The sequence below is a fragment of the Myodes glareolus genome, chromosome 14, assembly GCF_982192425.1.
Source record: "Myodes glareolus chromosome 14, mMyoGla1.1, whole genome shotgun sequence".
Classification (NCBI taxonomy): domain Eukaryota; kingdom Metazoa; phylum Chordata; class Mammalia; order Rodentia; family Cricetidae; genus Myodes; species Myodes glareolus.
In genome coordinates this window covers 73,921,507-73,948,648 of record NC_142039.1, presented here as the reverse complement: position 1 = coordinate 73,948,648, position 27,142 = coordinate 73,921,507, and the positions used below count along the sequence as shown (strand labels likewise).

Sequence of the window (27,142 nt, the reverse complement as noted above, 5' to 3'; positions counted from 1 at the left end):
ATACAGAGAAACCCTCTCAAAAAAAGAAAAGAAAAGAAAGAAAAAAGAAAGGAAAGAAAGCAGGCTAAACAAGCCACAAGGAGCAAGCCAGTAAGCAGCACCCCTCCATGGCCTCTGTAACAGCTCCTGCCTCCAGGTTCCAGCCCTGTTTTAGTTTCTGTCCTGACTTCGTCAATGATGTAGACCCATTAGCTGTATATGAGTCTACACTCTCCTCCCCAGGTTGCTTTGGTCACGCTGTTTCATCACTGCAATAGGAACCTTGACTAAGAGGGTACTTGCTACTGAGCCTGGGGACAGGAATTCAGTCCTCAGGCACCACGTGGCCGAAGGAGAGAAAGGGCTCTTCCAGCCAGTTATCCTCTGACCTCCGCATGCGCACACCCACATAGGAGGATACATCATACATACATACATACATGTAACTTTTAAAAAGCTATGAAAATGAGAGGAAACTTGTAGGAGGAGTTGGAGGTTAGCAATGGTGTTGTAGAATATTATTTTAAGGTGTGCTTTGTTTACGCAACTAATTAAAACAGTGACGACATACCAAGCAGAGATCCAAATGCTTGCAACTTGATGAAGGATATGTAATTATTATCCCATTATACAGATTGTATAATTAAGATCTCCAGAAGTCAAATAACTTCAAGTCTGCAACCTAGTATAGCAATGGTCTGAAGCCAGCAATCAGCTTCCAAGTCCCTCACTCTTGGAGTCTGCATATACACATCAATGACAACACACAGATAGAAGTCAGGAGCAGGTGTTCATAGTTGAAATTCCAAGTGGAAATGTCTATCATGAAGCTAGAAATGCCAAAAACAGATATATAGAACAGGGAGTCATTTGCATAGGACAAGAGTTGATGGGCCACCTCCTGTCTGCAAGGTGAACTGAACAGAGGCCAGCAGACAGCAACTCTCTACCTTGGTCTGAATAAAAATCTTTAATTGATAAAAATGCCTTTACATATCCAGAAATGAGTACACTTGTTAATGCAAGTATTTGTGTTTTGGCTTACATCACATCACCGTGAAACAGAGCTCAGGCTGCCCTCAGCTCCATAGGGGAGACTTTGGCTGTGCATAGCAATTAGAACATGACCTCAATCTCCCAGCAGCTACCAGTCTGCTAGGCTATGCTGACCCAGCAGAACTGGACAGAATCTGAATTGAAGTTCCCAGGGCCGGTGGCTGCTCTAACACCTCCGACCCCAGAGCAGCTAGTCCTCGAGAGCAAGAATGGGCACTGTTTTATCCACACAGTACTGGGAAAGAAGAAAGCAGGGGAGGGGGTGGATGGCATGGATTCCAAATAAATAATGAAATAAGAGCTCACCCTGTGTCAGGCTCTGAGCCAAGTGCTGCCCGTGAATTATCTCACTTGAAGCAAGTTCACTGCCGGTCTGCATCTACCCTAATGGCATCATAAAGTTCCTGAAGAAAACACTTGGTAACAGTGAGGATATCTTGGCATCTGCCAACTGTTTGAGCTGGTGGCTTTTGTTTGACATTCCACTTTTCTTTCCTTTCCAACTTTTCTCCAAGGAAAGGTCCAATAAAGGTCAGCTGCTTGCTAAAGCTCGGATATTCCTGTGTCCATGACAATGCTGTAATTCACAGGCAGGTGACAACCAAGTTAATAATGAGTGCTGTAGAAAACAGCCCAGCCTGGTGGGTGACCTAAAAGGTCACACGCACAAGCTTCCTACTGCCCACTGTGACAGGATGGTATTTATGTGGCCCTAGGAATGGACCAACCTCAGCCTTACTGGTCCAACACCACACTGTTAATGTGCAGCTGCATGAGGAGAACGGAAGGATGGGAAGATGCCCATTGGACAGTCCTGGTGCAGGCCGACCTCATTTTGTGCTTTGCAGGTAATTCCTTGTTTATGAACAATGTAATTCATGGAAGGTTTGCGGCAGTCCTACATCAAGCGTGCTATTGGCACCATCCTTCCAAAGCCAGGTGCTCATCTGTCTCTGTCATGTGTTGGTAGCTGTCCCAGCACCACAGACGTTCTTATTATTGTATCTATCATGATAATCTGTCTGTCAGTGGTCTCTGACATCACTACTGTAGTTATACAGAGGCGTCACAAATCACGCCTATGAAATACAGCCAACGGCTTTGTATGCATCTCACCTGCCCACCAGCCTTGCTATTTCTCTGCCTCTTTTTCCCTCTGTGGACTGCCCCAGTTTAAACCAGGGCTAGGTGCCAAGCATTACGCCCATAATCCCAACTTTCTGCAGGCTGAGGCAGGGGGACTTCTGTAGGTTCACACAGCCCAGGCTTCAGGGACATCTCTCAAGAAAAACACAAACAAAAAACCTCCACAAAGCGAACTACAGAATATACAAACGATTATAGCTCTGTGAGGGAGGTCTACTAAAGATGAGACACCCCCCCCCCAAAAAAAAGCCAGGCCTCTTAAAGTAGACATTTTAGCCAGGTGGTAAATCTGAAGGGAAAGTTCTCACAGAAAATTAAAAGTGGTGTTACAGGGAATACAAGAGTGAAGACAAAACCATCAGGTAGGTACGGCAGCCCAGATTTGTAATTCTAGCTTTAGGGAGGTTGGGCAACCGTGAGTTCAAGGCCAGTCTGAGCAAGGTTGCAAGACCCTATCTTGAAAAAGGAAGAAAGAAAAAGAAACACTCATGATACAGAGAAAACCCTAGTGGTCTGGACAGACAAACATTGGCTTTTGCAGTGTTCCTTTAAATGGCTGTGAGTACAGAGGAGGTGCAGCTCTGATGCTGAGATGCCTAAGAGATGGAGAAAGATGTGGGAAAATTTAAACTGTGAGGATTAAAGGGAAGGAGCCCTGCCTATGGCAAAGTAAGACAGAGACTATGGATACAGCTCTGAGAAGCAGTTTTCCTGCACAAGGCCTGAGGTTAACCCTTAGCGCCACAAAAGCAGCAAAACAAAACAAACAAACAAACAAACAAAGGGAGTAAAAAAGGGCCAGAAAAAGGACATTGGGTATTTTGGAGCTGGAGTTAGAGACATTTGCAAGCTACCTGATGTAGGTACTAGAAACCGAACTCAGATCTTCTTTAAGAGCAGTATGAACTCTTAACTACTGAACCATCTCTCTAGATACACTAAGTTATATAGTTTCAAAGTCTTTCAATTTTTTTGAGATTATAATTACATCTCTTCCACCTTCCCTTTCCTCCCTTTCAATTCTCCCACATACTCCCCCAACATTCTGCTCTTTCATTCCATGGGTTCCTTTTCTTAAATTGCTGAGCAAGTTGCATTTATGTACTTAAGATGTGTGTGTGTGTATGCGCGCGCGTGCGTTGGGAAATATTATTTTCAGGTGTGTGATTTTTGTTTCCGCCGCATTTGTTTAACTCTGTGAAGCTGTGTTACTGTGCCTGTCTAAAGCACCTGATGGTCTAATAAAGTGATGAACAGCCAATCGGAAGAGGTAGCAAGGAGAGGCAGGGCTGGCAGAGAGTATAACTAGAAGGAGAAATCTGGGAGGAGAGAGAACAAGGAATAAAGGAATAAGGAGAGGAGAACATCAGGGGCCAGCCACCCAGCTACGCAGCAAATCCTGAAGAAAGAAATAAAGAAAGGTGTACAGAAATAGGGAAAGATAAAAGTCCAGAGGCAAAAGGTAGTCGGAATGATTTAAGTTAAGAAAAGCTGGCAAGAAACAAGTCAGGCTAAGGCTGGGCATTCATAACTAAGAATAAGCCTCTGTGTGTGATTTATTTGGGAGTTGGGTGGTGGCTTCCCCCAAAAGAATCTAAAACGCCAAAAGAGTAAAACATCACACAATATTTTGGCATACCATCATGGGGCTTGAATATCCATCTACAGCCTGCGAAAACGGGGGAAAAAAAGGGCACAGCTTCTTTAAAGGGTGCTGATGTTCAACCGCAGCATTAAGTAGACACTAGAAACAGCAGGCTAAATAAAAACTGCTTGTGGCAAAATGCAAGGACGACAAGTACCGATTTCCACAGCTAGAAGGGTTTAAAGCAGTTCTTGGGTCACAAACCTCCGACCAGGACGCAAGCTTTGGGCTTGACTTTCACAACCCTAACTGAGAGTGCGTGGAACCAGCTACTGGAGCACATGGAGAATCCAGGTGCAACTCAACAGTCTAAAGCTTGCTCATGCGGTCAAAAGAGACTAGAGATACATAGTAACAGAGGTCTAGACGGAAAAGACCTCCAATAGAGATACACAGTAACAGAGGTCTAGACCTCCGAACAGGTTCAAGTGTGCTTTACAATGTACATAGGCTTAAGATGGAAAAAAATGGGTAGAGGCAGTCATAGAAAGAAAGAAATTAAAAATAAAAATGATCATAAAGTCTTTAAAGAGACAGTAGAAATAATGTAAAAGAAAAAAAAAACACATGAAGATGGAAAACACACAGGTAGTCTTGATCCTGTATAGTACTATGCTGATTTTGAATTTTGTGATTGCTGAAAAGCAAAGGACAGCTGCTAAGAGACCCGGAATTGAAAGAGGGATTGTGGAAATAAACCAGTCTGGATATTTTAAGAATGCCTTAACTTTAAAGAAAGTCAAAGAATGTATTTGTCAAATGGAAATCAAAAATGCTTTGAAGAGGAAACAAGAAGCTGTGGATTCGTTCCAGGTTGATTTGGATCTGGTTGATCAGGGGGACCTCCTGAAACTTGACAGGAGATATCTATCAACAAAGATTATAGCTGGTCTTCCCCGGACTTGGCCATTATCTCAAATTTTCTCTCTGGAACCCTAAAAAAAATAATAAAAAAAAAATACTTCACCCACATTCAGCAGGAAGTAATCCAGAGAACACAATGTCCATATTCCCAAGAGAAAAGGGTGTGTGAGTGATCATTGGTTAGATGTTTGTTACATTGAGGGGACTCTAGGACAAAAAGACAACTATTAATCTCAGATATTTTGCATTGATTTTGTTATATGGGCACAAATTTAAAATCAATTTTGTTGCACTGTATGTATGTTTTTACTCTTGATTAAAGGACTTTTGTATAGTGATACAAATTTAAGATAATTTGGTTACAATACACTGTGTGTGTGTGTGTGTGTGTATACACACTCTTGCTTAGAGGATTTTGTATATTGATAGCAGTTTAAAGTTATTTTTGTTACAACACATTTTATGTATGTTTTTGCTCTTGTTTAAAGTGTTGTACCTATGCAGTTCATTTAAAAATGGAAGGTAAAATTGTAGTTTTGAAAGCTTTTATGAACTATTTAGAGTAATCAAGAAACACAGGTCAGTAGTTAGTCATCTATAACAATCAAATTTCTAGATATGCTACATACATTTGCCAGATCATATAGAGATATATTTTAGATAGACAAATGATCTTCAAACTTTTCAAAGACCTACAGAAAATGACATTTAAAATGTTTTGTTTACTTAGGGATTTTTATGGCAATGAGACACATCTGCTCCCGGCAGTACCAATATACTTCAGAGATGAAGGGTATCAAAGAAACTCCTTATGGAGTTTACTTTCAATGTGGCAAGGCTAGCCATTTGGGCAAGAAGCTGCTCTTGCCTGGACTGCTCGACAGTATGTTGTATAAACTAGACATACAAGACACACAGGAAAGTGACTGCTGAACTTTGCCAGAATAAGATGGGATGGTCCTTCTTGCCACACAGAAAAAACTCCTGGATATTTTGCAGGATACAGAGGAAAGTGACTAACAAACAGCCAATATATATGGGACTGTCTTTCAAATTTCCTGCTTCTGTCTGTCAGATATTATGGGCCTATAGGCTGAAGATGGATGCCCCAATGTTGCAAAGGAACTTTGGGTGACTGTCCAGGCAGTCATATATCTCTGTCATTTCTAGAGTTTTTAGAAGTCATTTGTAAGGCACTTTTTATTTAAATAATAGTAGATCCTTCTGGTGCCTTTGATGGAGTTGAAGGCCAGATAGTTAAAGTTGCAGTTTTCCTTAGATATGATAGAAAGTAAGGTAGGTATAAACTTTGGATCTACTAAGACAGAATAGATTAGAGTATTTTCTTTAAATTTACCAGACACAAATGAATTGGAATTCAGTACCTTGTAAATGTAATCTTTATTTGATAATTGTTCTTATTGTATACAGTTATACTTTGTTAAAGTTAAAACTTTTCATTTTTGTTTAGAAAGAAACAAAGGGGCAATGTTGGGGAGTATTATTTTCAGGTGTGTGACTTTTGTTTACACTGCATTTGTTTATCTCTGTGAAACTGTGTTACTGTGCCTATCTAAGAATGGCCAATAGCAAGGCAGGAGTAAGGATAGGTAGGGCTAGCAGACAGAGATATAACTAGAGGAGAAATATGGGAGGAGAAAGAACGAGGAACAAGAGAGGATGAAGAGCAAGGAGAGGAGGACATCAGGGGCTAGCCACCCAGCCAACTGTAACATGAGGGGGCCGGCTTGTTGAGGTTTCTGTCCTGCCCAGTACCCCACAGCTGGCAAGCCCCAAAGAAAATCACACACAGGACTTCATAAGATTTATAAACTGATTGGCCCAATAGCTCAGTCTTCTTATTAACTAATTCTTACATCTTGCGGTAACCCATAATTCTTGTCTGTGTTAGCCATGTGGCTCAGTACCTTTTCCAGTGGGGCAGGTTACACCTTGCTTCTCTGTGGTCTGGGCAGAATTGGTGGAGGGAGCTTCCTGCTTCCCAGAATTCTCCTGTTCTCATTGCATCACCTCTACTTCCTGTCTGGTTTTCCCGCCTATACTTCCTGCCTGGCCAATCAGCATTTATTTAAAACGATTGACAGATTGCAGACAATTCTCCCGCACCAGCCAACCATGGAGTAAGAGTGAAAGTAAGATATACAGAAGTAAGAAGTATGGTAAAAGCCCAGTGGAAAAAGGTAGGCAGGTTAATTTAAGAGAAGCTGGCAAGAAACATGCCAAGCTAAGGCTGGGCATTCATAAGTAAGAATAAGTCTCCGTGTGTAATTTAAGAGCTGTGTGGAGTGGTTCCCAAAAGAGTAAATATTTTACACACACACACACACACACATATATACACACATATATATACATACATACATACAATTAAAAAGTATCTTTTGGAGAATTATTTACACATTTTTGTTTGAGGAAATATTTACAAATGAAATATCTGAAGTGTCAAAATAAATCAGAAGAGTATTGAGAGACAGTGGTTCAGAATGGTTTTGTTGGTTTTGAGGAGATAGTTGAGCATGCAGGAGGCCCTGTGTTAGATTTCTCACCCTGCATAAAAGTAGGCATGGAGGCATAAGTCTATAATCCTAGCATTTAGGAGGTAGAGGCAGGAGGATCAGACGTTCAAGATCATTCTGACCTACACAGTGAATTAGAAGTCACCCTGGGCTAGACATCCTTAATCAAAAAAAAGTAGGTAAGTGAAGGGGCAGTGTCACTAGTATGAGGGGGAATGGTAGTCATAGGCAGAGTTTTCCCATCCCTGGACCTGCTTCCAAATTACCACACAGAGAACTTACATAAATGATAAATGCTTGATCAATAGCTCAGGCTTATTACTAACTAGCTCTTACATTTTAAGTTAACCCATATTCCTTATTTATGCTCTGCCTTGTGGTGGTACCTTTGTTAGCATGACATGTTCAACTGTTGCTCCCTCTCTATCCAGCTGGAGACTCCAGGCTCCACCCTTTTCCTTCCAGTGTTCTCCTAGTCTGGCTTTCCTACCTGACTTTATCCTGCTCAGCTATTGGCCATTCAGCTTCTTTCTTAAACCAATCACAGCAATAAATTGTCCCAGTGCACAGAAGAATTATTCCACAGCAGGTGGTGGCACTGGGAGGAAAAGCCCAAGGCTTTAAGCCTAGAACAGCACTTGTGAATGAAATCCTTAATACACAGAGGTTTATTTGTCTGACAGTAATAGAAACAAAGACTGCTTATCCAAGAATGGAGACAGGCTAGTGAGCTGGGAAAAGGCACATGCACAAAAGTCCATTGAGCTGGAATGGGGCTACACACCTTTAATCCCAGCATTTTGGGGGCATAGGCAGGAGGATGTGTAAATTTAGTAACAGCCTGGTCTACAAAGTGAGTTCCAGGCCAACCAGGGCTACACGGTGAGATCCTATCTCATTATTTTTTTAAGCCCATAAACAGGTTTTTCAAGAGAACTTTAGTCAGTGGAAAATGGATTTTAGAAAACCTCAGCACTATAATAAAACAACAATAAAACTACACTGTGGTGGTTTGAATGTAATTGGCTCCCATAATCTCATAGGGAGTGGCACTATTAAAAGGTATGGCTTTGTTTGAGTGGCTATGGCTTTGTTTGAGGAAGTGTGTCACTGTGGGGGCAGGCTTTGAGGTTTCTTATGCTCAGGGTACTGCCCAGTGAGTCAGTTGACTTCCTGTTGCCTATAAGATGTAGGACTCACAGTTATTTCTTCAGCATCATGTCCACCTGAATGCCACCATGACCTACCATGATGATAATGGACTGAACCTCTGAACTGTAAGCAAGCCACCCAATTAAAGCTTTGCATTTTGAAGAGCTGTCATACTCGTGGTGTCTCTTCACAACAATGAAACCTTAGTTAAGATACACACAAAAACTAGATAGAGAATTGACTAGAGAGGAAAGTTTTTGAAATTCCAGATGAGAGGAAGTTAGGCATGGCTAAGGAGACATTTTGAATTATTTCATTGAAATTGTCAAATGCCAAACAGATACTTCTTTAAATCTCATACTCAAACTCCTACAGTGAAAATTAGTAACACCAAGAGAAAAAAGGAGAGGAAAGATGTTTTGCCTATAAAAAAAAAAAAACAAGCATTCAAGTCTCAGTCTTCATTACTTTGATATGCCTAGATGAGAGTAATAACCCACTGACTCCTGTGACTATCTCTTTAAATCATGAGCCGAGTTAAATTCTTCCTCAGTTTGCTTCTTGTCAGAGCCATGGAGGCTTTCAGGAAAGTTCTAGGAAGTTACTCAGGCAATATGTCCAATAAAGAGGTCCTTAAAGTACACTGTTCTGGAATAATGTTTTTATACACTATGAAGCTATGTCTTTGCCAATTGGTTTAATAAAGAGCTGAATGGCCAATAGCTACACAGGAGAGGACAGGTGAGGTTTCTGGGGTTACAACAAATAAACATTGTAACCCTTGTTGATTACAGAGTCCTCATGACTTATTACATGATATCCTTTCACATGACAGGGAAAGGGATTTATATTACAGTTTGATTCTGTAGACCAAACGAAGTTATAAAGTTGACAGATGTCTTTTTCCTGCTCAAACATAGAACAGAAAATTATCTTTGTTGTTTATTTGTTGTTGTTTTTGAGACAGGGTTTTCTGTAGCTTTGGAACCTGTCTTGGAACTCATTCTGTAAACCATGCTGGCCTCAAACTTACAGAGATCTGCCTGCCTCTGCCTCCTGAGTGCTGGGATAAAAGGCATGTACCACCACCACCCAGCACAGAAAATCATCTTTAGATAACTTGTACACACCATACATTCCATACTTGTGTTAATACAGATATATATGTTACTATTAAAAGATTGTATTTTCAGAAAAAAGGGATCAGACACCAATGAAGACAAGCATCCTAAGTGATCCAGCCTCTCAAAATGCCTCTGTTGCAGTTTCCTCAAAATTCTACATCTAAAACAACTTCAGAGCTGCTAGCTGAGATGATTCAGTCTCACAGACTACTCCATCCAGGATTTCAGACAAGGCCTGTACTTTCCTACACAGATCCTAAGCAACAACAGCTAGCTTTCCCAGGACTTGACCATTATCCCAGTTTCCTTAGGGTCCCCAGGAGGCAGTCAACAGACAAAAAGAAGCAGTCTAAAGAACACAAAACCTACATTCCCAAGAGGTGGCATGGGTGGGTTTTGGTTGTTTGGTGCATGTATATTTGTTATTGTTTAGGGGGGTTAGCTGCAAATTGTTATTCATAATTGTCAGGAAAAAAATTAAGCAAAGGGATCTTGTTCTGCGAAGATAAAAAAGAGGATGTAGGATTGATAGGATAAAAGGGTAGATCACTAAGTACTTTTAAACTAAATAAAACAACTACTTATCTCAAATATTTTACATTGTTATGAATTTTTGTATGCTGATTAGACATTTAAGGTTATTTTTGTTTTAACATACTGTATATATATTTCTACTCTTGTTTAAGGTGTTGTACTTATGCAACTCACTTAACAATGTAATGTAAATTTCTAGTTCTTGAAAGCTATTTTTATAAACTAGAATAATTAAGAAATGCAGGTTAGAGCCAGGCGGTGGTGGCATATGCCTTTTATCCCAGCACTAGGGAGGCAGAGGCAGGCAGATCCCTGTGAGTTCAAGGCCAGCCTGGTCTACAAGAGCTAGTTCCAGGACAGGCACCAAAAACTACAAAGAAACCTTGTCTCGAAAAAAAAAAAGAAAGAAAAAGAAATGCAGGTTAGTAGTTAGTCATCTATAACAAACTTGTAGTCATGTTAGGTATGTTTTCAAGGTCAAACAGATATATTTTAAATAGATTGGTCTTCAAACACTTCAAAGCCCTACAGAATATGGCATTTAGGATGTTTTAATAACATAAAGCTTTTCATGACAGTGAAACACATCTATTCCTGACAGTACCAATTTACTTAAAAAAAAAAGATGATGAGCATTGAAGAACAACCATATGGAGTTTGCTTTTAATGTGGCAAAGCTAGCAAGAAACTCTCCTTGTTTGACTGCTGACAGTATACTGTCCAAATTGGACAAGTAGGACACAAAAGAAGGTGACTGCCAAACTTTGCCAAGGCAGGGTGGGACAGTCCTTCAAAGTACCTGCTTCACAGAAAAGTCTGTCTGATATTCTAGACCTGTAGGCCAAAGATGGATGCCCCAATGCTGCAGAGGAACCTTGGGTGACTGTCCAGGCAATCAGCTGTTTCTGTCATTTCGATAATTTGGGAAGTTATTTGATCTGCACTTCCTGTTAACTCAGGTAATATATCCTTCTCACATCTTTGATGGGGTAGAAGACTAGATAGTTATCACTATAGTTTTCCTTGTTATCAAATAAAAAACTCTTTTAAAAATATGTAAAGTTTATAAGGTTAAGAGACATAAAAGCTTAAGTTGTGTAAGAAAATGTTTTAAGGTCTAAAAAGATATTCTTAAGTTAGTAGTACAAGTTATTATATAAAATGGTTTAGATACAAAACTTTAAATTCATGAAGATAGGATAAATAATAAGAGTATTTTCTCTGAATTTGCCAAATACAAATGGACTGGACAGGGACAAACCAGCTCAGCTGGAGCACTGGGACCTGCAGGACAGGGGCTCAGGAGGAAGTGGTACGGAGTTGGCAAATGGCAGACACAAGACTCAAAGGAATTGCATCTGAACGTATCTTTACTAGGCATGAGGCTCATCCTTTATATAGAAAAGATTGCTTAAGAGCATGTATTGTTTTTTTTTCATGTGGTACAGATTATTCTTAGAATCATTATATCAGATACATGAGAATAGAATTTCATCAGACAGATGTCCCCGGCATGAGTCTGCGGTTGGTCGTGCTAGACATGCTTGGCGTTAGTTCTCATATAAATCTTTACCTAGCCTATGAGCTCATGGCATTTTGAGCTAAGGGCAAGCAGTTGTGGTCAACAGTTTACAGGCTTTATATATTTCGGCAATCTATGTAGAAGAACTTCTTTCCTTCTCTTTCTCCATATTTCTAACTCCTTTTCACACCTTTCCCTAAACCAGTCCCAAGAAGTTACAGGCATTTATCTCTCTCTTCTGTCCTTATCCCATTTTTGCTGAATTTGTCTTAATTTTAATAAGCACCAGATTAAACCTGGAAACCTTTTTTCCCTTGAGTGTTAGCCCATCTTCCTCCATTAGCATCATATCCTCCTGTATATGGCAATGGCTCATCAGTAGACTCTGGAAACTTAAACATACTGTCTTCCTTCCAGGGGAAACCAGACTCTATTCCTTAGAACATAAGCAGGTAATGCCAAAAGTGCAAGGGCTCGAATGCAGGAAGCACAGCACACGCACAGACCACACAGACTCCGTAAGAATGGCAGGACACTGGATATTGTGAATTTAATTCCTACCTGATGATTGTTCTTATTGTATATAGTTTTTACTATGTTAGCATTAAAACCTTTCCTTTTTATTTAGACAAAAAGGGGGAATGTTGTGGGATTATCTTTTTGTACACTGTGAAAATACATCTTTGCCAAGGCATCTTCTGATTGGTTAATAAAGAACTGATTGGCCAACAGCTAGGTAGGAGAGGATAGGCAGGATTTCTAAGGAGAAAGAAGAAGAGAAGGAATCTAAGTATATGAATTATGCCATCAAGAAGCCAGGGAGAAACTGAAAAGGTTGGACATATGGTACAGAGTAGAAGTAACTGAGCCATGTGGCAAAATGTAGGTTAATAAAAGGTTAATTTAAGCTGTAAGGCCAGGCAGTGATGTAAGGCCAGGCAGGAATAAAGGCAGCACATGCCTTTATTCCTAGTACTCAGGAGACAGGCAGGTTTCTGTGAGTTCCAAGCCAGCCTGGTCTATAGAGCGAGTTCCAGGACAGGCTCCAAATGCTACAGAGAATCCCTGTCTTGAAAAATCAAAAAAAAAAAAAGAAAAAAGAAAGAAGGAAAATTAAGTTATAATTTATAACTTATAAGAGCTAATGGGACAAACCTAAGCCAATGACCAACCTTTCCTAACTAATAAGACGTCTCCATGTCAATATTTGGGGGCTTCAGATCCAAAGATAGTCCAACAAGAAAGCTTGCTACAGGGCACTGTGTGAAGTCATAAAGGAGCTTCCAGATAACCCTGGTAGGCTGGGTGTGGTAGAAGCAGGAGAACACAAGGTCAGACTGGTCTACACAGAGAATTGTAAAACAATCAGGACTATATAGAAAGACCCCAGTTCCAAAAACTAAAAATAAAAGGCTTATAATTCTATGTGTGTTGGTGTTGGGGTGGCTATGTACACACAAGGGCAGGTGCTCTTGGAAGCCAGAATTATCAGTTTCCCTGGAGTTCTCAGCTGCCTGACGTGGTGCTGGGAATTAAACCCAGGTCCTCTACAGGAGCGGTAAGAGCTCTTAACCACTGAGATGTCTCTCCAGACCCCAATTTGTATTTTCTTATCAGCTGATAAAATCTCGCGTCTTCATATGCTCCTTTACTGTTTGTACATGTCTTGCCATGAAATGTCATTTTGTCCCCTAAGTTATTTTGGTCAGTATATTTTATCACAGTACCAAGAAAAGTAACTAAGACAGGTATTGAGCCGGTTGTAGACTGTTGGTCAGATGAAACCACAGTGCATTTACACAGGCCAATTGCTCAGCCCCACAGCTCAAGCAGCTTAGGTCCCAGCGAGTAACAGCACTTAAATGGGGATATTTTCCCTAGGACATACTTAGCAATGCCACAACTAGAAGGATGTTATTGGCATGGTGTGTGCAGACCAGAGATGCTCCTAACAGCCTACTGTGCACATGATAGCAAGTTACCCTGGGAACACATCTAGCAGTGCAGTGACAGAGAAACAAGTAAGTTAGTGAAACGGCTGAACCAGTCTGAAAGATGCTCAAAAGGCATAGAAGCCTAGTGTGTAGCTCAGGAAACATTTAGATTGGCATCTAGTGCTCAGCTGAGCTGGAAATACGGGGGGTGGGGGGATAGGGAATGTGAGTACTGAGAGCAGACACACCGAAGTGGGAGGTGCATACCTGTACAGATTTGGACAATTACCAACTATGGGGCAAAACTCGAGGCGGGAAGAAAGGGGTAAGTTGAGACAAAAAAAGGAAGTCCGACTAGATCACAAATTGGATAAGGAGTTCGGGCTTTACCTTGTATTTAAGAGGATAGTAAGAGACTGATATTAAAGGTGAAGGAGGAGAAAACAAGGAGAAAATTAGAAAGATTGTAACCAAGTGGCAACCAAGAAACCGTCTTCCAGACACAGCAGAGCTGATCATGTATGAACTCACTGAAGACTGTAGCAGCACACACAAGACGTGCATGGGTTCAAACAGGGCACAATCTCAGCACAAGGAAGGGAAAGTAGACACAAAGTCCCATCTCTAGCCAAGGAGCTATTTACAATTGATACCTGCTGGGAAAGGGAACTCTGTTTTCTCCAACTGAGCATCAAACACACTGCAGGGTAGGCTCTATGCCCGGAAATTGTTGGCCAACATGAAATAGACACCATGGGTATTTTTTACATTTGTTTGGTGTTGGTGTGTACGTTTTTTTTATCTTTTTGGAGAGAAGTTGGATAGGTATGGAGGTGGGTAGGACCTGAGGACTTGGAGGCAGAAAAATATAGTCAAATATAAGAAAAAAATTAATTAATAAAAGAGATTAGTTGAGTGTCGGGGGCACACACCTTTGATTCCAGCACTTGGGAGACAAAGGCAGGCAAATCTTTGCAAATTTGAGGCCAACCTGATCTATAAAGTGAGTTCCAGGACAGCCAGGGCTACACAGAGAGACTGTCTCAGAAAGGAAAAAAAGAGCACTCTTGCAACCCTACAAAGAATGGTTTGACAACAAAATATAGACCAACTAATAAGCCACTAAACACAATCCAAACCAGATTAGATTGGAAACCAAATCACAGTAATCTTGTTTGCCAAGTGACTGGGTCTAGAAGCAAATAAAGGACACACCTCTGGGTGGGTTTGTAATGATATTTCCTGGAAGGACTGAGGGAAGCCCCTCCCCCAGATAGAAAGCATTCCGAGGCTCCTGCCACCCATGCAGGACATAGGAATCCATCTTTTGTGACCTTCCAAAACAAGAGAGCTATTAAGCTCTCCAGGAATTCTTCAGGTTTTTAACATCAGACAGGGACAGCTGGGGCATCAAGCCTCTTCAAGCCAGACTGATTCTGGCACCCATTCTCCCTTGTATGCAGATGATCACTGATGGACTACCCTGCCAACATGGTTTAATCCAATTGCATAAATTCTTTGTGTAATGTATATTCATTCTATTGGTTCTGATCCTCTAAAGAGCCCCAATTCAAACATCAGAAATGAATATAGAACAATGGACTCGTACTTCTATTCAGTGATGCAATATGAAGAGCTAATATATTTTTATGCACCATCCATGTATTGTTCAGGGTTGTCTAGAGTAACAGAACTCACAGAATGTTTCTCTCTATAGAAAGGAGGCTTATTGAATGATTTACAGGCTGTACTCCAGAAAATCCAACAATGGCTTGCTGTGAACAAGTCCAAAACTCCAGTAGTTGATCGGTCCATAAAGCTGAATGTTTTGGCTGGCCTTCGGTATAGGCTGGAATTCCAAAGAAGTAGGCTCCAATGCCAGTGAAGAAATGGATGTTAACAAGGCAAGGGCAAACCAACAAAAAGCAAAGGCTTCCTTCTTCCATGTCCTTATATAGACTTGTAGCAGAAGGTGTGGCCCAGATTAAAGGCATGTCTTCCCATCTCAAAATCTGGATCAAAGGTCTAAATCTTCCTACCAGACTAGAAGGGGATTCACCCACTTCAAACTAAGCAAAAGCAGTCGCTCACCATTTTGGATTGTGGTTCAATTTGACAACCAAGAATAGCCATAACAATCCACAGTTATTTAAAAGAAAATGTCACACACACGCACACACACACACACACACACACAACTTAGATCTCATAAGGATAAGTCTACAGAGGAGTACTATGTGAGTATGTATCAACAGTATCTGTATCTGTATTCTTGGAACTGGAGAGAAGGCTCAGTGGTTAAGAGTACTTGCTACTCTTCCAGAGGACCTAAATTCAGTTCCAAGCACCCACAGACACCTACAACTCCAGCTCCAGGTGATTTGATGCCCTTCTCAGGCCTCTGTATGCACCTAAACACATGGAAGACGTGTTAAAAATACAGTGGCATGATTAATGAAAACCCAAAGACAGATAATGGGGTTCAATCTGAAGGTCAGGAAAGCAAAACAGCCAGCCACTGGTTCTTACCTCTACCTCAGTATGAAATGGTGATCCTGCCTCCAGGAATCTCAGAATGAGACTGTGAGACCTGTCTCTTCCCATTTTATAATCCTCTCTAGAGCTGGGCTTTAAGGCGTGTACCACTACTGCCTGGTTCGTAAAGTAAACTAGTGTGGCTACTGGGATTAAAGGTGTATGTTATTGTGGCCTGGTCTGTAAGGCTGACCAGGGCAACTGTTTTACTCTCTGATCCCCAGGCAAGCTTTATTTATTAAAATACAAATGAAATATCACAAATTATTTATATTCTTGTGCTTTGAACTGTTTTTCAATGAAAAACATTTTTACATCTTTTTATTCAATTTTTTTGTAAGATAAGTCTCATGTGGTCCAAGCAGGCCTCTATGTAGCCAAGAATGACCAACTTTTGATCCTTGATCCTCTTACCTCGTTTTTCTCAATTACGAAACCAAGCACGGTGGCACACACCTTTAATCCCAGAGGCAGGTGAATCTTCAAGTTTGAGGCCAGCCTAGTTTACATACCAAGTTCTAGGACAGCCAGGACTACACAGAGAAATTGTCTCAAAAGTTCTTTAATTATGTGTGCGTACCTACTGTGCACACAGCCACACCTGGGAAAGCCAGAAGACGGTGTCAGATCCCCTGGAGACGGGATTGCTTGTGTTATGCCCAAATCTGCCAAATCCCCTCAAAAGCCAACAAGGAGACTGAGTCCCATATGTAAAAGCAAAGAACCTTTATTTTAATCAAGTTTGCAAACTCAGTCTCTCCGCACATCCAATGTATTGGAATAAACAGAGAGTCCTGAGCTCAGTTAGAATTGGGGTTTTATAGTAGTAAAGGTGGGGGTGAGGGGTTTCTGAGGTTTAGGAAACCTGATTGGCTGACATTTGTCTAGGCGTGTCCTGGTGAGGTATGCTGGCAGGTATCCCATCTAAGGCGGTTGGAATGGTAGGCATTTCCTTTGAATGGTCTGTTCTTGGGTGGAGGTTGGGTAATCTCAGCTTGTGGTTCCTCCTACAACAAGGCATTGCCTCAGGGTAAACTGAGACTCAGGCCTCCACTTAAATTTATTGATGGCCAGAGTTCTACTCTGGCAGGTGATAATGGTTTTAAGTAAAGAACTTCCTTTGGGTGACCTGCCCATACTTAGCTTATCATGGCTGGCCCCCACAACTAGGTCAGCAGCCCATCTTGGGACCCAAACTTGGGTTCTCTAGAAGGGCAGCAGTCAGTTTTTAACCACTAAAAAATCTCTCCAGCACCCCATTTATAATTTTAAGAGAAAAGATTAAAATAACCTCACCTCCCAAACACAATCTTGTAATAGCAAAGTGAAAGAGTGTGGTCTTTTTCAAACGGTCATAACAAAATGAAACAACTTATATGCACAGCTAGTTCAGAGGATGAGAAGCCTCATGAATTTGAGACTACCCTGGGGTGCACAGTGAGATGCCATCTCAAAAACTATAGGGCAGTCGTATGGTCTAGCAAGAGAGTAGCTGCTGCCAAGCCTGATGACTGTTTCTACGATCTGCATGGCATGAGAAAAGCAGCCCTCACAGGTTGTCCTCTGAACCATGCACAGACGGTAAATATAAAGACTCCTAAATAACAGCACAAACCTTTGAAATATTAGGGGAAAACTACTTTTACAATTTCCAACTTCCAAAATGTATCTCATTGGGGAACATCCTCATATTACATTTCCTTATGCGTAGGAGTGGGGCGCATGTGAAAATCAGAGGACATCTTGTGGGAGACAGTTCTTTCACCATGTAGGAGCAAGAGAAGAATCGGGTCATTAGGCTCAGCAGGAATACCCTTCACCACCAAGCCACTTTGTCAGCCCAACACAGTTCTTTACCCGTTATCTCATATTCAACAAGTAGAAAGCCAGTTTCTCAGCAAGAATGATTCATCAAAGTTCTTCAACATGGGTGACTGGGGATTAGCTCAGTCAGTAGAGCATTGGCCTAGCACACACAGTCATGGTTTTAAACTAGTGCACCAACTGAAACTGAAGAACCCTAATCCAGGCATTTGGGAGATGGAGACAAAGAACAGAAGCTCAAGATCACTCTTAGCTGTACAAGAGAGTTTGAGGCTAGCCTGGGAATATAGACCCTTTCCAGGAAAGGGGAGGATAGGGGTCTAGAGATGAGTTTCATGATAGAGGCTTGCTTGCATTACAAGGTCCTGGCCCATCATCACCAAACCAAACAAAAATACCCTTTATGTGCATTTTGATTAAATATCTTTATTTTTAAATGTCTTCAGTGTATGTGTGTGTGTTTATGTGTGCATGAGTTCCATGCTGCATGTGTAAAGGACAGACAGCAGATTTTGGGAGTTGTTTCTCTCCTTCAGCCACAAGGGACCAAAGGATCAAACTCAGGTCCTCAGACTTGGCAGAAAGCCTGTTTAGCCACTCAGCCATCTCACCCATTTTTAAGCTCAAAAGCTTTTTCCTTCCTTTACAGAGTTCCAAAAACAATACGAATATTTGCATGTTTTAAAGTGTACTCTAATAGTATTTTGTCAAATTATTTATTCAGCCGCTTCTTTAGGTTCTCAAGGTGTTCCACACCAACATCTTGTAATTCAAGTACCAAGGCTTTATGTGAAGAAGGATCAAATAAAATAGTCATTAGGCAACACAAATCAATCAGATCTCGCTGACATTTTTGTAACCCTTTTAGGAAGTTTTGATATTTAAGAGGGTCTTTTTTTAATTGCTTCATTTCTGGTACTGAAAAACCTATCATACTGGTAAGTATTTCATCTACAAAGTCCACATCTAGATAGGCAGTACCATCAGAAACCTTTGCAGTCACACACCAGCAGCCACCGGAGCTTGAGAGATTCCCAGTCAAAGTGACAATAAATGCTTTGACTGTCACAGTGGTGACTTCTTTTGGCTTCCTGGCCATTAGAACAGACAAATAGATAAAGGGCGGAGAATGTAAGTCCATGTCAATAGAGAGATCAGTATTATTCTCAACTGATCTTAAAGAAGAAGCCTGTAAAGGGGAGCTATTTTCATTAGAAACCTTTGAACTCTTTTCTGATAGACCGGTTCCTAGTTTTCTGTTTAACATTTTATTACTGGAGCAATGTTCATCTGAACTGTCAATGTTTGGCTCAGTTGTATTACTGACTTCCAAAGTCTTACTGTCATCTGTAAAATCCTGGGTTAAGAGTCTCTTATGATGGTCTCTTGCAGATGGACAGCTAAAAAATTTGTCTTTGTAAACTATTTGTTCATATAATTTTTTTTCATTGTAATTGCTGTTTCCTTGTTTATTAATCAAAGAAGTGTGGTTCAGAGTATTAGGTTTATGTGAAAATATCTCTACACATTTATCTGTGTTTTTCTTCAAAGTTAATGGTTGTAATGCTTTTGTTTCCATCTGTTCTTTCTGGACAGTTTCCTCTAAAAGCAAGGCCTCTTCCAGTGAGAAGTCATCAAACTCTCCACTAGTGAAATGCACAGATTGGTTTGGCTTCTCCTTGTGCTTTGAAGAAATATTACATCTGGGCTCAAAACTAGACTGAATTGTAGGAGTGGTAGTTGAGGAGCTGCCTGTGCTGAAACAGCTTCCTTCCGTGGGTGATGTACCATTGCTTGCTGCAGGCTCTTCACTTTCATAGAGACTTGCCAAGAGTTCTTCATCCGAAGGTCCTGAGACAGCATCCAGCCCCCCTGAAACTCTGGGCACATTGTGATCAGAATTACTTGGTCCGACTGAAACTGTAGGATCAAGTTCACCAATTAATCTTGCAAGTATTTTTTCTTGAGCATATTCTTCTGAAAGACCATCTACCTCACCCCCTAACACCTTCACGTTTTCTGGTTTCAACAAGAGAACACCAAGACGGAATGAAATGCGTCCATGAACCAAAATTTTTGTACCTGGAGGAAGACCACCATGGAGAGCTGGAATAGACTGATACTCCATCCCTTGAATTTGAGTAACACCATCCGTGAGCTGCAGCATCAGCATCCGGGAAGGCCTTGCTTCCCATGGTTTTGGAGTAATCTGTGTTTCAGCTGAAACTAGATCATTGGTTGTATTCTTTCCTCTCAGCTTTTGTATCTGGGAATATGCGGGCTGACTTACGTCAACCAAAGAATTGATCTGTAGAGCATAAAATCCATTCAGTTCTCCCTTTGGAAGTTCTAAAATGTTATCAGGTAATAGAGGATAATCCAAGTCTCTCAGGTCAGTAAGAAGCCATTGTTCCAACACCTGTTTATTTATTTGTGCTTGGCTCAAATTAACATTATTATTTTCTTCTTGGATCCAGTTAACACAAGCTTCCAGCCACATTAGAGGCACTTTAACATGCCATGTTGCCAAAAGCCAGGTTTCAACTCTTAATACATCACTAGTTAAACTCATTTTTTTAAAATAGGAGTATACACATCCACCTGAAAACAAAAAGAAAAGAGATTCAATAAACTTAAAGTTACACTTGTTTCTTTTAAACAAGAACATCTATGCCCACTTGATTCCCTAGACTTAAATACAGCACCTCTACCATTCAAACCCCCAGGCAGGCCTAATTACTTACCACACCCTTCACACCTTTCTCTCCAGTGCTAAAAACTACTTGACTTTGTACCCAGTCAATATGCAAACCTTACAAGTACTAAGAATGAGGAAAAACAGAATGTTTACAAGCTAGCTCTGTCAAGGTAAAGGCTACATGACCTAACGTCAGTACTTTAACTTCTCTGACACAGTATTTTCATCAGTATCACCATCTGTCTTATAGGGCTGTTCAAAGATTGATATGCATAAGAAAGGGTAAATGTCAGATCTTTGAAAAAGTCATTACTATATCTTATTATTTTCTCAAAATTATAATCAGATTCATTTTTTATCATCCCCTCCCCCCCCTTTTTTTCAAGGTCTGATCATTTATTTGTTACCCTTATAGATTAATTTTTGACTGAACTCAGACTTAGAAGCTCTCAGTGAAGACAGCCTTCGCCTCTTGGCAATCTGTTCCTCTGTGGCAGCATGGGCCAGGAATTCTTCACGGCCTTGGGTGGCTTCACAGGCTGCTCAATCAGGCTGCTCCTCTCCACCCTCGCATCTGCAGACCTGCCTCTCTTTACAGTGCTGACCGTTCCGCTTCTCTTTCCCATCTTTCCACCCCATATTTGTACACAGTAGCGGCTGTGTCACAGGCAAGCCACGTGTTAGGTGGGGTCTCTAGATGTGTTCCTGCCTACTCTGCATGTGTGTCTTCAGTGTTTGTCCAACCCAAAGCTTCCAAAGGAAATAAATCTCTGGCCAACGTTAGACACAGCATGGCAAAACTGTAATTCAATATAGAGTTGTCCAGTTTCATAGCTGAACCACCACAACCAATGATGAGAAGTAAACCCAGCAGGGCACGTCCAGTCGGTTGTGGGTCTCCATTCTGCAGGCACTTCTCTTCCTCCTGGGCTAAGACATGGTTCTGGGAGTCAAGGTGACTCATATGGTGGCCGATTTTCTCAAGGGAAAACTCGCAGGCCGACTAGCGCTTGTGTCTGTCGCTGACTCTCTTGATGAGCTGTGTATTTTACCTTTTCCCAAGGAGCAAGAACAACAGCTGCCTTCCACGCTTCCTGTGCATCTCACAGACAGGGCACAGCGCTCATCTTTTGTGCCTCCACCACCTACTTGCCCACTTCTTCCTCTCCCATCACTCCGCCATCTATCACTTCCCACCTTGTCTTGGTGCTGTCCAGCATGCAGGATGGTCCTAAGTCATGGTGCCTGCCAGGAGCTAGCACGGCTCTCATGCTGTTCCTCACGGTCAGGTCTCACTTCACCAGGCTGCAAAGGCACCAGAGCTCTCATTCGTGTGAGAAATCAAGGCCCTGGCCGAGGCTTCAGCTGTCTCAGTCACTGCCGAGACCTGGTGCCTGACGCTCAGGTTGCAGGGGTCACTAATAAGGCCATCATGATTCTCCAAGTAATCACACTCTATTAATTTAAATTTTACTTAAATAATGCTCACTAGGTTCTTTTGAAAGCTATAATAACTTCATATTTTAACAATTAAAATTTATATATGTATCTGGGCGGATATTGAGAATTCAGTATTACTTGTTTTCCTAAATATTCTCAACTGTGCTGTCAGTAATACTTAAATCTGATTTTCTCAGCGGGGTGGTGGTGGTACATACCCTTAACCCCAGCACTTGGGAAGCAGAGACAGGCAGATCTCTGTGAGTTCAAGGTCAGCCTGGTCTACAGAGTGAGTTCCTGGACAGGCTCTAAAGCCACAAAGAAACCCTGTCCCAAAAAACCAAAACACAAAAAACAAAAAATAAACTTCTCAGTATAATAATACAATAGCAAAGTACTAAAGACAAATCTCTCTCTCTCTCTCTCTCTCTCACACACACACACATACACACACATTATCTGTTTCTTCTAGAGATGAAGACACTAAAGAGACAGAACTTATTTAAGGTCTAACATGTCTGTAAGAAAACTTACCACTAAAAAAAGAAAGAAAGAGAGAAAGAGAGAAAGAGAGAGAGAGAGAGAGAGAATTCACTTCGCAGAACAGCATGAACTCTGGTGCCAGTGGAGTACTCAAAGCCTCTACTGCAGAGAAATGACCCCGGGAGGAAAGACAAGCAAGGATTCTAAAATGAATTAAAGACTCACTGTCCTATTTTCATGAATCTAAGAGTATGATCGTATAGTTCTGGGGACTCCTTAACAGTCAAGGTAAAACGGAAACAAAATAGGCTAGAAATGAGGAGACTCTGTGAGCTCAAGGCCAGCCTGATCTACAAAGTGAGTTCCAGGACAGCCAGGACTCCACAGAGAAACACTGTGTTGCAGGGGGAAAGGAAGGGGAAAATAGGGTGAGATAAACAGAAATAAGCTGTTGAGACAAAGTTACTCTTTGTAGACCTGTTTCCTCATTTCATTTCTAAACTCAATGGGTCATTAAAGTCTGGTAGAAGAGAACTAGTAAAGTAAATTAGTGCAGTGTGTGATGGAGCAGTTCAGAGGAAACTGTAACACACTACCATCACTTGTGTGTCTGGAGGGAACGCAGCTATACCACGGTACCCATGCAGAAGTTTGTGCAACTTGCAGGAGTTGGTTCTCTCCTTCTACCAGGTGAGTTCTGGGGACAAAACTATGGTTTCACGCTGTGTGGCCAGTGCCCTGATCGGCTGAGCCACCTTGAAGAAGGCAAGCATAGCAGATAGTTTAGCCCAGGACCCCACCTGCTTTTGGTAAGACACATCCCCACTCCTATAGAATTGTATTACCACAGTCACAGCAGGTAACAGCTCAGAAGGGAAGGCTAGCTAGGATGACACAATTTCCCATTAGCTGACAGACAAATAGCCTCTGAGTCTTAAGAACTCCTCAACACAGGAAGAGAAACAACTTTGGAAAAGATGTCTCTTAAACTGAATGTTAACTTGTAACACACATTCTTACTTTCTAGAACCAATATTAAAAGAACAATCAGAGTCAGGCATGGTGGCGCATGCCTTTAATACCAGTACTTGGGAGGCAAAGGCAGGTGAATTTCTGTGTTCCAGGTCAGCCAGGGCTCTATTACACAGAGAAACCCTGCTTCCAAAAACAAATAGGAAAACACACCCAATTAGAAATAAAGATAAAGGCAAGAACAAGGAATAGTTAGCTCTGGGGCCCTGGGTTCAATCTCTTGGACTTACAAAGGGGGAAAAGGGAAGGCTAGAGGAAAAAGAAAAAAGATATGAGAACAATCATGTCAATGTTCATGTTTTTATATTAGAGGGATTTTGAATGTTATCTAGAAAAAATCTGCATCATGTTCATGAAACAGAAAGGTGTGTAATCTTAGATTTTTTAAAATGTTGAGTATGTTTGGGCATATGCACACGAGTGCAGGTGCCAAGGAGATGAGGTGTCAGATCCCTGGAGTTGGAGTTACAAGCAGTTGAGTTAACTCCAGTCCTCTGGAAGAGCATTAGATGCTCTGAACCTCCGAACCAGCCCTCCAGAACCTGAAGGTTTTTTCTTTCTTTTCTTGAGACAGGGTTTCTCTGCATAAGTGCCCTGGCTGTTCTGGAACTCACTTTGTAGACCCGGCTGGTCTCAAACTTGGGAGGATCCATCTGTCTCTGCCTTCCAAATGCTGGAATTAAAGCGTGCGCCACCACATCCAGCTCTGAAGAAGTTTTTAGGGACTACTTAATGACATGAAAATATGTTCATGTTTTCTTAGTATAGTAGCCACATACAAAATTTCAGAACTTAACCCTCCCTGCTTTTATGGTAAGAAAAAAATATTTGCATTAACTTTTGTGCCTGATAGATTTGGATGTCCGTGCAAATCTTCATTCTAAATCCCAACTACTAGGAATGAAACGGAAGAGAACAAAGTAGGAAGGTTCCATTACTTGTCACTAAGGCTTAGGCATATCTGGCTCAAAGATTAATTTTCAATCAACTTCAAATGTTTTTAACAGGAAAGCAGCATCCCTAGATGGTGTATGTGACTCCCAACCAATAGCTGAGATTCTAAAGCAACGACAAAAATCTACATTCACTTTATGGGTATTATTTAAAAAATAAAAGTTGGGCCAGCAAGATGGCTCAGCCTGCCACTAAGTGTAATGACTAAGTCCATCGCTACTGTCCCACACGGTGAACAGAGAGCCAACTCCTCCACAAGGCTGCCTTCTGGCTTCCACTTAGAGTCTCTCTCTCTCTCTCTCTCTCTTTCTCTCTCTCTCTCTCTCTCTCACACACACACAATGTAATTAAAGCATTTACTTTTTAAACCCACTTTAACTTGTTAAAGAATTCAAAGAATTTCAGAATTTTGAAAAGGTAATTAAAAAAAATCAAGGATGAAAAATTGTTACATTGTCTGGGCAGTGGTAGTGCACACCTTTAATCCCAGCACTCAGAAGGCAGAGGCAGATGGATCTCTGAGTTCGAGGCCACCCTGGTCTACAAAGTGAGTTCAAGGACAGTCAGGACTTGTTACACACAGAAACCCTGTCTTGTGTGTGTGTGGGGGGGGGGTTGTTATATTATGGTTGACATAAAAATAAGAATAATAAGAGCTGTCTGTGCATCCTCCAAAACCCAATATAAGGATACATTCCATTTAGGAGTCTACAACCTAGCTCTGTTATGTGACCTTGGATATGGTTCTTATCCTCAGTACTTTTTACATTGTGTGTGTGTGTGTGTGTGTGTGTGTGTGTGTACACGTGAATGAGAAGATTAGAGACAGATTTGAGAGTCACTTCTCTCCTTCCACCACGTGGATTCTGGGGACAGAATTTACATCATCAAGCATGGCCTCAGCACAAGCACATTTACTCATTGATTCCTCTCACACACACCCTCCCCCCCCTCCCCCCCCCCCCGTGTTTTTGTCCGAGTTGTTTCTAGAGACAGTTTCACTGCTTAGCCCTTGGCTGACCTTGAATTCACAAATCCACCTGTTTCTGCCTCTCAAGTGCTAGGATTAAAGGCAGGAACAACCACACCCATGAAACAAAGATAACCACAACTTATTCCAAGTACTGTAACAGCATTTAACACACAAAGTCTGGCATACGGTAGGGAGCACGGGATATGGTACCTATAGTATTTTTAATATTATTCCAGCTAGCTAAGGTAGTTACAATTATATTAAATCCCAGTTAAGTAAAACTGGCTCTAAAACATTAGCCTATACAATTTAACCATTAACCCCTGATGAACCCGGGTGCCACTAAATGAAGAGGACTGGCACAGTGCCCAAATCTAGGGCCGTGCCACCTGAGCAGGGGTTTTAATAACGAACTGAAAACGTCCAACTTCAAACAGAAAATGAAAGATGGAGGCGAGGCAAACTTTCAGTTGCTCAAAGAGGAAACCTAAAAAGACAAAACCAAAGGAGTATAGCTGAGTTTAGAGAAAGTAACTTTCCACTAGCATCTACTCGAGATAGTTCCAGTAGTTTCCTTTGGATTCCCACTCATCACTGGTTACAACGAAGAAAAAAAAGGCGCAATGGAAATGCTAATTTTAGCTGGGTGTGGTGAATATGCCTTTAATTCCAGCCCTTTGGAGGCAGAGGCAGGAGGATCTTTGAGTTAGAGTGAGACCCTTTCTCAAAAAACCAAACAATTAAAAATTGTGGGCCAGGTATGGCGGCACACACCTTTAATCTCTGCACCTGAGAGTAAGGGGCAGGAGTTTATGAGTTGGAATACTCATTTACGTAGTAAATTCCGTGGCAGCCAGGGCTACGTAGGCTGTCTCAAAACCTTTCTTACGGACGTCCACCCGCACTTCAAGCCTCACCAACTCCTCAATTCCCAGTTTTCCTCTGCCCAAGTAAGTAAAAGATAACGCAACGACCATAAATAGCGCTCCTTGGAAGGATGCAGGCATAGATATCCTGAGATCATTCAAGGGTCAGGACACGGGTGGACCAGCACGGAAGCCTCACTGAATAGGACGGCTTCCAGAGACCGACATCTTGCCGTCCCAGCAAGAGTCTGGGGCAGTGGGTGAGAACAGAGGGAAGTAGCGAAGCCGGCCCTTCCCCAGGAGGGGCGGCCACACGGCCTGCGAGCTTTCTGCGGGGAAATGAACGCTGCCCCGACGCGCGGGAGCCAATGTCGTGTTCTGCGCTCTGCATTTTACGGGGCCAAGGCGAAAGTGACTTGGGTCAGTTAGACCGACGTGAAGGCCTCGCCAGGCCAGCGCCCCTCCCGGGCCGCGCCATCCGCCCGCCCTACCGCCCGCCGTTAGCACAGCGGGTTTCCCGGGCCCGGCAGAGGGGCGCGCAAGACCCGCGGCGCTGGGAGCGAGCGAGCCGCGACGGGGAGGTATGGAACCCCGGCCGAGCACCGACCTGGCCGTCCCGCCTCGTGTCGCCACAACCGTAGGCTCCCAGGCCCGTCGCCGCGCGCTCCCTCTCCCGTTCGCGGGCTCTTTCCTTTCCCGGGTTCCACTTCCTACCGCCCACCTCGCGGCAAGCGGCCGTCCCTCCTCCAGACCCGCAGCCACCCCCTCGGGGCTCGCAAACGCCCTGGCGCCGCCCCCTCCGCGGCACACGTGAGCGCCCGTGGCAAATCTCGCGAGAGCGCCG

At 42.1% G+C, this 27,142-nt stretch overlaps 1 protein-coding gene across 3 annotated transcripts; it reads right to left on the bottom strand.

Annotated features, from left to right (window-relative positions):
• Positions 1-18,252: 18,252 nt before the first annotated feature.
• Rmi1 (RecQ mediated genome instability 1) lies at positions 18,253-27,045 on the bottom strand. 3 transcript variants are annotated; one of them, XM_085699625.2, is made up of 3 exons: positions 26,906-27,045; positions 21,748-21,855; positions 18,253-20,453 (listed from the first exon to the last, which is right to left on the bottom strand). In XM_085699625.2, the coding sequence occupies exon 3, from the start codon at positions 20,422-20,424 to the stop codon at positions 18,565-18,567; it is 1,860 nt and encodes a 619-aa protein (XP_085555751.2). In that variant the 5' UTR covers positions 20,425-20,453; positions 21,748-21,855; positions 26,906-27,045; the 3' UTR covers positions 18,253-18,564. The 3 variants fall into 3 exon arrangements, with proteins under 3 accessions (XP_085555751.2, XP_085555752.2, XP_048303635.3); XM_085699626.2 differs by lacking the exon at positions 21,748-21,855 and having other exon boundaries at positions 26,906-27,040; XM_048447678.3 differs by lacking the exons at positions 21,748-21,855; positions 26,906-27,045 and adding an exon at positions 20,984-21,711.
• Positions 27,046-27,142: the final 97 nt, after the last annotated feature.

Coding starts and splice junctions, on each gene's coding strand:
- Rmi1 (XM_085699625.2), bottom strand. CDS start 20,424: ATGAGTTTAACTAGTGATGTATTAAGAGTTGAAACCTGGCTTTTGGCA.